The 12678-nt window shown below is 29.9% G+C and overlaps 1 protein-coding gene across 3 annotated transcripts; it reads left to right on the top strand.

Moving 5' to 3' along the window:
• Positions 1-1371: 1371 nt before the first annotated feature.
• On the top strand, positions 1372-11598 carry LOC107440331 (UPAR/Ly6 domain-containing protein bou). 3 transcript variants are annotated; one of them, XM_016053234.4, is made up of 5 exons: positions 1372-1525; positions 3947-4045; positions 5115-5206; positions 7250-7420; positions 10263-11598. In XM_016053234.4, exons 3-5 carry the CDS (start codon positions 5134-5136, stop codon positions 10466-10468), a joined length of 450 nt encoding a protein of 149 aa, XP_015908720.1. In that variant the 5' UTR covers positions 1372-1525; positions 3947-4045; positions 5115-5133; the 3' UTR covers positions 10469-11598. The 3 variants fall into 3 exon arrangements, with proteins under 3 accessions (XP_015908720.1, XP_015908723.1, XP_071043640.1); XM_071187539.2 differs by lacking the exon at positions 1372-1525 and adding an exon at positions 1835-1871; XM_016053237.4 differs by lacking the exon at positions 3947-4045 and having other exon boundaries at positions 1383-1525.
• Positions 11599-12678: the final 1080 nt, after the last annotated feature.

The following is a 12678-nucleotide window of genomic DNA, read 5'->3' as shown; positions in this document are numbered from 1 at the left end:
CAGATCTTCGACCGAGGTTCTGTAACTGGAGACTGCTACTGCAATGAGGTAATCCTACCCCATGTGCGTCTGTTCCGAGGGGCCATTGGACCAGACTTCATTTTTATGGATGACAATGCCAGGTCACACCGTACTGCTAATGTTCAAGAGCTACTGGAAAGTGAAGATATCACACGAATGGATTTGCCAGCTTACTCTCCAGATCTAAATCCCATAGAGTATGTGTGTGATGCATTAGGGAGACGTCTTGCGACACGACAGTATCCTCCTGGTAACACCCATCAGCTGAAAGATGCGTTAAAGGAGGAATGGAGACGTTTACCCCAAGAACTCCTGGATAATCTGGTGCTTAGCATGGAGAGACGATGCCAAGCAACAATTACAGTAGGGGGAGGGCATATCCATCTGCCAGTTGTACTTGCGCTTCTTCAGGCAATCATGTGTAACGCCACTATATGCCAAATAAAGCCTTTTTTCGTTCCATACCCTACTTTCACCTTTATATTCATTTCTGCTCTATTATTCTTTTACCATCGTTTAAGTACAAAATAATGTACATCATATTCAAATTTCATGCCAATCGGATGATTTCTTGTAGAGTTAAGACAAAAAACGCACTTGTTGCTTAAGATTTGCACACCAGTGTATATATATATATATATATATATATTCGGTGTATAGCATATAATTTTGAAATCCATATCAAAAATGAATACAAAAAAAGTATGAAGTTTAGGGGATCACAAATGAATACTTAAGCAAAGAAAAAGCAAAAACGCTACCGAAATCTATCGAATCAATATATTTAGGAATATTAATTAATACAATATCAAAGTTGAAGAAAGCGAATGCAGCAAACAATAAAACTCGTTTCACAGCTGCAGGAAACAGAGAGAAGTTGAAAGACGAAGATTGGAAACGGCTTCAAGCTTCAAATTACAATTAAACAGTTTTTGATGTACTGTACACCAACCCTCCTTAATTTGTCAGATTTCAATAGCATTTTTTTATTTCTCGTTTAGCATTAATAGGTGATCAAAAGCATGTAAACTTTCATTTCTGCTAAAGTGTTCTTTAAATACACAGTTACTTTGGTCTTTTCGGAACACTTTGCACATAATGATAGAAAAATTTACACACACTATTTGAAAGTGAGACTTAATTTAATTGAGTATACCCCGTCTGGAAAGAGAAAAGCATATTAAAACTTATTAAATGATAAAGGAAGTGGCAATAATAAACTTTCAAGAATGTAATTTAGAGCATGAAAATGCCCTTTCTTCCTTGTTGACATTTAATGATATAAGAATATACATAATGTCAAAAGATCATTCCTAATTGGAAGCTATGAGCAAGGCATTCTCGATCGATAAGATTTCTCAGCCCTTTCGGAAAATCCCCTCTTACTGGACTAGATCCAAATTTTCCAGGGAAGCAAGATCCACTACAAATGCTCCCGGATCTCTTCCATCTGTTTATTTATTCCATAAAACGTGTCTGAAATAATAGTATCTATATCTTAAAGGTAAATTTTTCTGTATGTATATTTGATATTTAAGTGTTAAGTTGACATCTTTTTTCTTTCGCATATAAGTGAAGCATACTGTCACATGTTTTTATTTCCTCTTTTATGATAAGTATTAGGTTTATTTTGTTATAATTTATTAATTGTCAAATAATAGTTTCTTTTGTCTTTAAAGATTATAAGATATTAATTCCTTGAAAAGGTAAAAGGTGTTGTTGCATTTTATTTTCTTCAGATTCGATCAATAATCATTGATTTTTTATCTTTTTTCTCGCCAACTTGACTAGCTGAAGACGTTTATTTTAAGATACTAACGAATTACAGTAGTGATATCAGTAGGATTTGTGTGAGTATTTTAAGCTATTGAATACTGAAGTATATCTATTGTAGCGTAAGTTACAGAGTATCAAAGTATCAAAGTTAATATAACACGTTGTTTGAGACTAATTGAAAACACGTTTTTAGTTTTTTTTAAAGACATTTGATACATTTAATCCATATGCTTATTGAATTATAAAAGAAATCATAGTATTTTACATTTCGGTTCAGACTAAATTTAAAAAAAATTGAGACAGCATTGAAAGTTTTTTCGGATCCAATAGAATAAATTTAAATTCATAAAAAAGAGAAAAAACAGTGAACAAAATAAGAAAGTTCAATTCAAACATGACTTCTCTTGAAGTCATATTTAAAGAGTTTTTTATGTATATAATTCTATTACCTGCAAAAATAAGAGTGAATATTTTTGTTTTCTAATTCATTTACTTTTTAATAATATGTGTCATACTATTATTAGCTACTAAAGAAATCAAAAAGAAGACAGGAATTATAGAAAAATATCAGTTGAAGTGTAGAGAAAGTAGAAGGATTATACTTTGAATTTCGGCAATCAAACTGGTTTCAATTTATGCAATCCTACCTTTCTCAATAGTGATGAACCAGGTTTTCATGAAGTTCATGCTTTTATTTCTTCAGTATTAACTTGCGACTTCTGATGCGTATATAATTTTGACTTCATTTTTGACAGGGATTCTAAAAACATATATTAATTGCGGTGAGTAAAGAGCACACTGTGCATTGCATATACCTAGTAACAGTTTTGCAGTATAAGCCATAAGCCTGTTGCTGGTTTCTGTCCTTGTGAACAATTTATTTCATCTTTGTATAATAAATATTTTTAAAGCATTTCTTGTCATTTAATAACAGAATAGACAGTTTATTTTTCATATAAATTTATTTTTAGAATCACAGAAAGATTAAGAAAAGATAATTAAAACGGTTGTTTAAAATATTCAAAAATGTTACGATGTACAAAAATTCTTTAATATGAACGCTCTCACAAGCTCACACAAGTCCCCCAAAATTGAATTTTTCTTTTTCGTTTTTGTACAAATAATAATAAAAAAAAAATTATTACTGATATAAAGAATGAGCAAATTGCTTTGCTACATCGGGTAGAACAGAATATTTTTGGAACTTTGGGTAGAAATTAAGTTTCGACAATGCTAAAATTCTTTCAACTTTTGTTACATCAGCTCGTTTTAATGCTCAGGAATCTTGTTCTATTCATATACATACCGATTCCCCATTTGACAACACAAGTTCGTCACCCTCACTATAGAGCTTGAAATGCATTTTGTCCCGATTTGCCTCTCTTGGCTTCCGTGGTTTTTCTTGTTTCATCGTTCTCCTTCATTTATTTCCATTTTTTTTGTTAGCAACCGTGCTCTTTATATTTCAATTCTGTTTTGTTTTCCAATTCACGTTTGGTGAAACTTGAGAATAGGCACCTAATTGTGACTGTTCGAGCACTCTTTTCATTATCAAATATAAAGAAATAACTTTCATTTGACTGTAGGCAAAATGGTAACTCAAGAACGTCATAAAAGTATTGCTATTTTTTGATACTTTTGTAAAGACTAAATTTTTAGCTAAAAGTATTTGATCAGTATTGATAAATCTTTTAAACATGGCATTTATTTATAGATGAAAGATATTTCTCTAATGAAAAGAAAATAATAATAAATAAGCATTGTATGCACAAAAGAAGGTGAATTTAGGGCTTCTTTTAATGGATGGTGGACTAAATATAGAAACTAAATAAATATAGACAAAAATAGTGGACGAAGTCAGAACTTTTGTTCACAATATTTTCTAAGGTTTCGATGAAATATTTTCTAAGTGAATATCTTTTCTGATAACAGAAAAAAAAGAGAATTTATGTGCGGAAACGCAATAAATATAAAATATATTTATTATTTCTTTTATGTGTAATTAAACATAACATTTTATCTTTTATTAGGTTTTGATTCTTTTACCTTGTTTTAATCTTCTTAAATGAATTCTACATGGTATGAGTTTACTTTTAAGTAAAATTAAAAATTAAAAAAAAAAGATTTTATGAAACAATTTTTGTTTTAGGTACCCTTCCAATGAATTATAATGCCTTTAATACTCACCATAACAAAAAATACGGCTTTGTTGACCCCTAATTTTTAAAGTGGGTTAAAGCTAATATGAGTAAGTACCATTTTAAACTTAAGTTATATAATATTTGTTGTTAAAAAGCGTTTATATTTCTTCACTATTTCTCCTGGAACATTATTTTTTATTTTATTTATTATACATATTATTTTTATTTACACGATTTTTTTAAATGCATTTTTTCATTTCTGTCCCGTATTATTAACGTTGAAGATCTCAGAATATTGCTTATTTCTTAACATTTAATGGAAGTAGAATAAGAAGTATTCAAATACGCTATAAATTTATAAATTCCTTACTCATTACCTAACTTGATTAGACAAAATAAAAAGTCGTGCTTAATAAAATAAAATGGCTAAATTATAATAATGCCAATAATAATAACTTTTTGGGCTTTCCCATTTATTTGTTTTAAGAAATGGCATTTGTTAGATTTTGGATCTAAATTTATTTTTTGTATCAATAAAGGTTAAAAGCTACAATTTTTTATACACTTGATATTATTGGGAATTGTATCACGATTGTATTATATTCATTGCTTTACGCCATTCTCAAATAAGCAAAAATAACCTCTAGAAAAAAATAGATCCTTATTTATAATTAAGTCTATACAAGTAGCTTTGTTTGGGTTTTCCATTTACTTATTTAAAAAAAAGACAATTGTAAAATTTTAAATCAAAATTTATTTTGTGCCTTAATAAAGACTAGAAGTAGCAAATTTTTTATATACTTGATACTTTTTAGGAGAGGTATTACGGTAGTCATTGCTTTATGTCATAACATAACCGGAAAAATTAAAAAGTAGTGCTTTAAGAAAATAAAAGTCACTGGATACTTTACGATTAAGTTTGTAAAAATTATTTTATATTAGTTTTCTATTTTCTTTCAAAAGAAAAAGCACAGTCAGTAGATTTTAGATTTAAATTTATATTTTTGATGCGTCAGCCGAGAGAATGTTTTGTTTTCTAATTAAGGGCAGTTAACTAAATAGTGAAACCAATTATTCTTACTTTCATGGACATAAAGAAAAAAAGAATCTTTACTTTAAGAATTTGTTATTTTAATACAGGTCAAAAACTGAGTTAATTTCATTTGAATATTTCAGAAAATCATGCAAATCTGATATGAAAAAGAGAAACGCAATGGTTCACGTATTTGCTTTTATGGTTTCATTTATGATGCAAAGGATATATCAAGGTAAATCTTAATTTCAATATCAATGATTGACTGAACTTCATAGAACGTAAGTTATATAAAAATAATAATTAATTCTATATTGTTAATATTGACTGAACTTCATAGAAAGTAAGTTATATAAAAATAATAATTAATTCTATATTGTTAATATTGACTGAACTTCATAGAAAATAAGTTATATAAAAATAATAATTAATTCTATATTGTTAATATTGACTGAACTTCATAGAACGTAAGTTATATAAAAATAATAATTAATTCTATATTGTTATAAGAAAAATCGCTAAAATCACAGTTTTTGAGGGGTAAGGAATGAAATGACTTCACATGAGTGTTAACTGGTTTGGTTCTTTATTACTATTGGGTGTTTCGTAATAATCGTCTCTTAAATATACTTTTAAATTTCTGGTAAAAAAAAAGAATTTTAAAAAGTTTTCCTCATTAGAGATCTCAAATTAATATTTAAAGGAAGGAAAACAAAAGACATTTTCAATCACTACTGATGTAAATAAGATCAAAGGAGCCAAATAAAGAAAGTGATTTTGTGCTATGTTAGAATATAGCTAAATAAGGCAAAAAAAGGAGAAAATAATGTTATACAAATAGACATACTATAATGTTAGTTTAAAAGAGAAGAACCTCACACTTTTAAAAATTTAAACAATGGTTGAGAGGTGAATTAGAAAAGTACAGACAAGTTGCATCAAGTAATCCAATAGTTTCGGATGATGGAAGAGCGTTTAGTACTTTAGTTTGGAACATATATTTCATATTCTTCAAGTCAAATATTAAAAGTACGTTTAATTTGTCTAATATACACAAGATCACTCTGACAAGAAATTTGGTAAGCAACCCAGCAATAAGATGTTAATGTCTATCGTAGGATGTTAATGTTTGGTGATATTTAGTTTGTTAACATGAGAGAGAAAACAACTTTGAACTTAAACTAATTCAAAATTTTAGCAATTTTTGATTGATACTGTGATATTAAAGTAAGACAACATGCTTAAGTTTGATGAATTAGGACTGCGTGGTTAATTTTCTAAAGATACACTATACGATCAAAAGTATCCAGATACCCAATGCTACGGACTCGAAGAGTCCTGATGCATATATGAATATGCTGTTGGTCATCTTTTTGCGTTGAGAAAAGCCCGCACACATCTGGAGAGATTTCTCCTAGTTCTTGATACGTGACTAAAAAATTGTCTTTCAAGCGTCTATTTTAGCTGAAAGTTAGCAGTGATAATTTACATATCCTGCATTCGCTTAAGGCGTTCCATTGTATTTAGATCGGGATTCTGAGAAGACCAATTCAGTTTTTTAACACCCATTTCATCAAACCATGGCTGCGCAAGTCCCGACGTAGGAATAAAGCAGTTATCTTGCTGGAAGTGACATGGGATTTCCCCATAGTATTGTCATAGAGTTGAGCGGGCCAAATTGCCTAGATTGTCCAGTGTCCTAACAAATCTCAGAGTCCATGCTTCTAAATACAGAAATTAAAAAATCCTGGTCAAGTCATGATCAGCCTTCTACACCATGATGCTTTAGGTGAGTGCGCAGATACTACTGAGCAGATAGAGTAGAACAAATAGTATTAGTACGAAATTCGCGTTCCAGAGAATTGCTTTTAGATTAAGAAGTTCTTCATTGAGGTGATTATCATTCAAACAAATTTTAGCTGGGGAAAGTATGATATAAGTAATTAATACTTGTTTTAAATTTAATTAAAATCTCGTGTTTATTTTATGGGTACTTTAAATAATCATGGTATACTAAATTACCTGGCATAAGGAATTATTTGATATCTATAGAACAACTTTGTAAAAATTGTTTCGATAAATTCAGCTTTCATTTTCAGTCAAATGGGTTCAACTGGCAATAGCATTAGTCGTATTTTAAGTAAGTGTGAAAAAACTATGATTTTTGAACCCTCTTTTTGTTTGTCGTAAAGTTAAAAGAGAATCTGAGAATTTCCGTTGTTTTGTCCGAAATCCGTAGCTTTGTGGCATGTTGTTTAAAGCATTTTCATTATTATAGGAGAAGCTATAAGCTGTTACACCTGCAGTTCAAGAAATGGAACAGATCGTAATTGCCATGATCCTTTTCATCCTGCTATGAGCACATACACAGAGGGTTGTAAAGTGCCTAAAGAAGGACACATTGGACAGTTTCCAGCAAATTTCTGCATTAAAGTAATTGGAAAAACAGGTACAATGATTTTTCCGCGATGTGTTTTTCTGGCACAAACTAGCAAAAATGTTAATTCTACAAAAATTGAATAATACATACGGTTACAAATTAGCATGCGTCAACAAAATAATTTGGTACGCATACGTTTAACTTTTCAATGCTCAAGCAAAAAAAAAAAAAAAAAAAAAGACGGGATATTTTAATTTTTGATTTAGTGATTCTACTGTCTCGTACAATACTGTCAAGGGGCTAACATTAAACATGCGAATTTTCTGGTACTGATGATATCTTGTCCCGTAGTGGACTGATCGTTAAGACACGGTTCCCAGCAGATCACCGAAGTCAAGCATCACTGGCTGCGGTCAGTGTGCGGGTGGGTGACCACTTGGATCAGTCTGCGTAGGGACAGAGGGTGTGCGGCATTGGTCCTCGTTAGACTGTGCTACCGTAAAGTGCTCGACTTCGCGCCCAGGCCGTCGGGCTACCGAAGCAGGGGTGCCATCCCCTCCGCAGAGAATCAAAATTTTGATGGCATGTCTTTGGATCATCCTCCGGGATGTTTCCCAGACCGTCGCCAATAGCCCATTGTGCAGCTCTAGTGCGACGCAAATTAACAACAACAACTGATGATATCTTAAGTTATAAAATCACGCACAAAAACGTACCTTCTTTGGATAAATGTGTCTTTTTTCCCAACAAATCTGGAGTTTTGACTCTCCAAATAGGGGGAGGAGGTTACCACAGTCTGGTAAACATAGCTCCAACAGTTTAAAAAGTGGTTAAAAGTTTGGTCCTCCTTAATGTTAATTTCAATTTTTGCATATTTTGCGCTGTTTTAGAAACTGTTTTGTAGAAATTAAACCTCAGGGATAAGAATACAGGAAAAGAACGGTTTATGTCAATTAAACATAATTTGAGGAAGAACGGTTTTGCGGGCGGAAAAGAAGAGTTTTTCCATAGTACGACTCATCTTCACTGCATAATAACTTTCGAGGAGAACTGATTTCCTCCTATTATTTATTTTTCAACACTTACAGAAACTCAAAATGCAATAGATGGTGATAAAATTGTCATTTTTGTAAGATATTGGCATGAACCGTTCTTCCCCTTTGGTCTTCATTTGTTAATCTCGTTATATAAAAAATAATTTACGTTCTTTTTTATTATTTTTTAATTGTTTAATTCAATAAACGTTTATGTTGTAAGTGGTGAAAATCTTCATATAATTTTAACTGTGCAATTTCAAATAAAAATATCTATAATTTGGTCAAAATAGGCTGAATAGCTTTTATGAAATAAAGATTTGAAATTACTAATTTTAAGAAATAACAATTTGAAAGTTTTCCTGCCCCAAAAACTTGTTTAAATTTTTAATTTAGTCACTTGAAATTATGCAGATTAAAATGAAGTAAAATTTCGAGTGCCTGACAATTCAAAATTAAACCGTTAATAAATAAAACAATGAATAACTATAATTGATTTTTTAAACTTGCATTTTACTTGAAATTTTCTTTTTATGAACCAGTATTATAATTGTAAGCAAAATTCTTCTGATTCATTTATATACTTTAAGAGATATTACGGAATACTCAAAAAGTGATATTAACATTGAGGGACTCAAAATTCCGGCATTCGTCTTGCCTCAACTTTTTTTCAGATTGTAGTTAACCCCATGTTTTGAGAATCAAAAATTTAAATCCGTCAGAAACGGGTATGAAAAAGGGTACAAAGTACGTTTTTGTGTCTCATTCCATATTTTAATAGCTATCACAGCATATTTAAAATCACTCTTTTGAACCATTAGCTTGAGCTTTTATGTATGTATATATATATATATATATATATATATATATATATATATATATATATATTTGTTTTTTTTTTTGCTCTTAGTACTCACAGCTTCACAAAAGGTTTTTCTGTGAATTTTTTTTTTTATTGTCATTGGACAAAAATTTCTTTTAATCTGATTTCACCGCTTTAAGCTGATTTCTTGTTAATTTATTAATAAAAATTAGGGATGATTCAAGTACATTTGAGTTTATCTCGAATTATATTTTGATTTCATTATGCTCACTATAAAAACGTATGGTGATCCAAATCTAACCGAAAAATATCTGACAGTAAAATTTTCTAAATTCTGATAATTGCTTACTGATAAAATTTTGAAGTATTCGTTTTAGTTCGAGTATTTTTCTTTTTCTTTCTTTCTTCTTTTTTTTTTTTTTTTTTTTTTTTTTTTTTTTTTTTTTTTTTTACTACAGATTTTAAGGAAATTTTCGAGGGTGACACTATTAATTTTTCATTAGGTTGTCACCTACAACTATTAAAACGTGAAGTGGGTTCACCATCCTGTACATTTTCTTCTGAGAAAAAAATGATATGAAGAAATTTTTTAACATTAAAATTTGTAATAAGAAGGGAGATTTGGAGAAATTTGTCCAGTAAATTTTATTTGGAGTCATTTAAGAGTATACTTTTTTTTCTATTTTTTTCCAATTTTGAATAAAATTCAGCTTCTTTCTAACTTTTTTAATCCGAAGATTGCTATGTATTATGTAATATACGATTGTAATGTATTATATTTTATATTATTCATAGTTCAACTAATTTTTATCTTAAATTAATCGATAAAATAATTCCTCATTTCAAATCAAATTCATGACCATAAAATAGCCACAAAAGAAGTAACGAGACTCAAATTTGGATTCAGTAGGTCATTTTGCGTAAAAACGAGCAAGAATAATGTCAGTACTAGAAAATGAAATTTTTTGCAAATTTAAATGCAAGCGACAAAAAAAAAAATTTCTTTCAAAAAATATGTTACTGTCATAGTAATGAAATGATTTTATATTTTTAGTTCAAACAGAAGAAGAGCATGTAATACGTACTTGCGTATTAGAAAACATGGACAATCAGTGTGGAGTCTTCCGATTTGAAAGTGATACTTTACAAGGTTGCATTTTAACGTGTGATTATGATGGTTGCAATGCCACTAATAAACTAAATGAAAATTGGATTCTGATTTTAATCTTCTTATCTCTTTTCGCCAAATGGTATCGTTAATAATATATAATGTGTTCAAATCAGGAATATAATTTGTTCCATGCAATATTGAGCAATATTTTTTATCGTGTGTGTAATTTTACAATGTTTAAATACGGCATCTGGGTTTAACACTAGCTCGATCTTTCATTATTTTTTTCAGATTAAAGAAAAGTACTAAACTTTATCTTTCTTGAGTTATTTTAATGAAATATTGCTGAAGGAAGAAGAGAGGAGTTTAAAGGTGATTATTATGGAAACACCTTCAAATCTCATCAAGCCTTCAATCTGGGTTGGAGGTTTAGAATCTCGCTTTCCTCTGTAGTGATTTATAAGATTTCAACAATATTGTAATTTTTTTCTTTGTTCTATATATAATTTGCTATCCTTAATATGTAAACATTTATTACCAAGGATTCTAAAAAATATACAGGGTATTTTCGAAGTGTCATCGTATGCCACTAGGAGTATCTCCCCATTATGAACTAGCTGTATGAGAGTATTTGAATCACTATTTTTATTTATCTCAGTTAAATCAAATTTATTTTTCTCTTTTTATTACCAAAAGTTGCATTCAAATAGGCTTAGAAACAACTGCTTTTTTTGTAATTTACTGACTCGACCAACTTGGAAAATTAGTGATAATGTTCGGTAAAAATTCCAGAAAGGGTTAGAGCTGGTTTTAAGACCAAACGTCTCAAATTTTTCTCAAACTCTATTTAAAACTTCTCATTCCTCAAAGAAAGTTGATTGTTAAATGTTAAATATTTATTATCAAACATTTATTATCAAATATTATGAATGTGTAATGACTGTACTATTTTATTTCTCGAATTTTTAAAATATTCTATTTTAGAAATATCTATATAAAGAACTTTTTACTGCCAAGTTCTTTACAATTCAATTGGTTTTCTATGAATTTATTTCAAATGCTCAAAGTGTGAAACTATATCATTTATTTAAAAAATTATAAAAAAAGCGTACAATGTTATATTTAATGATAAGATTTATCTGTGTTTAGAATGTTCCTCGTAATATATATTTATTGTAACACTTATTTTAAAGAAAATATTTCTTTAAGCATGAGAGTTATATAATACTTATTGTTCTTCCTGTTAAAGTAAATAAAAAATTTTCTTCATTTTTATCAATTTCTGATTTCTGCTTCCATTTTTTAATACAAGAATTTTTACATTATTTAATTACATAAAGTACTTTTGTATTTGAAAAAAATAATTACTTAAGTACAATGCCATTAATACAGATTTAATTGGGTTATTGTATTTTAATGATTATAATTTTGGAAGTTTGAATAACTAAATTAGCAACTATAGTAGTTTTATAACTAAAGTATGAAAAATAGTAGTTTTAACATAATAATATTATGACAGTCGATGAACAGCCGACCCAATTTTAAGTTTATGAATACCAATGTTCAACTCCATAGCCTTGTAATTTTGTTGAATCCAATCCAGAAGACACGAGAGCTCCAGCATTAAGTATTGGGAGAAATTTTGCCTTCGTGGAGGATTTTCTGGTTGAACTAACTGGCATTTGCGTTACAAGGAGAGGAAAATCTCGAAAACACAACATGGTTAGTCTGATGGCAAGGGGACTTTTACCCATGATACGTCTACCACTGAGCATATTTTACGTCAGCACTAAGATCGGATCCTGGTGCAGAATTCGCATCAACCTGTCATTGTTGGGATTCGAACCCGGCTCACCTCATTGGCAGGCAAACGATCTATCCCCTGCGCCACCACGGCTTATAGTTGTTTTAATTGTTAAAATCAAGCGATCTCGCTCGCTAAATCGTCTGTAACATGAACGTATCAAGTTCAAATCCCACTGTAACCCTGGTTGCATCGCCGTGATATTTTTCTGCAACTTGTGCTATTAGTTCTAGGGCTTATAAGCTGCACATTGCAATGAGCACACAAGCCTGCATATGTATGCGTAACAATAAGTAAATAAATAAACATATTCAAACTTGTGGGCTAATTACAGATATAGCTTATAAGCGCTTGTCAATTTGAAAAACAGATTGTACAAGTGTATGCGTAACAATAAGTAAATAAATAAACATATTCAAACTTGTGGGCTAATTACAGATATAGCTTATAAGCGCTTGTCAATTTGAAAAACAGATTGTACAAGTTGGAGAAGGACATCACAAACATAACTCCTGCTTTCTGGTGGGATCCGAATACGTTAACTCCATGGTATAG

Source organism: Parasteatoda tepidariorum, chromosome 11 (genome assembly GCF_982258835.1).
Source record: "Parasteatoda tepidariorum strain Cologne lab strain chromosome 11, Ptep-v5.0, whole genome shotgun sequence".
In the NCBI taxonomy this organism is placed as follows: Eukaryota; Metazoa; Arthropoda; class Arachnida; order Araneae; family Theridiidae; genus Parasteatoda; species Parasteatoda tepidariorum.
The sequence above is the reverse complement of the archived record's forward strand: the minus strand, read 5'-3'. Positions and strand labels throughout refer to the sequence as shown.

What these genes read in the sequence shown, in the direction of transcription:
- LOC107440331 (XM_016053234.4), top strand. Translation starts at nt 5,134, where the DNA reads ATGAAAAAGAGAAACGCAATGGTTCACGTATTTGCTTTTATGGTTTCA. An exon ending in GATGCAAAGGATATATCAAG is followed by an intron (nt 5,207 to 7,249) that starts GTAAATCTTAAT and finishes TCATTATTATAG; the next exon opens with GAGAAGCTATAAGCTGTTAC. An exon ending in TAAAGTAATTGGAAAAACAG is followed by an intron (nt 7,421 to 10,262) that starts GTACAATGATTT and finishes TTATATTTTTAG; the next exon opens with TTCAAACAGAAGAAGAGCAT.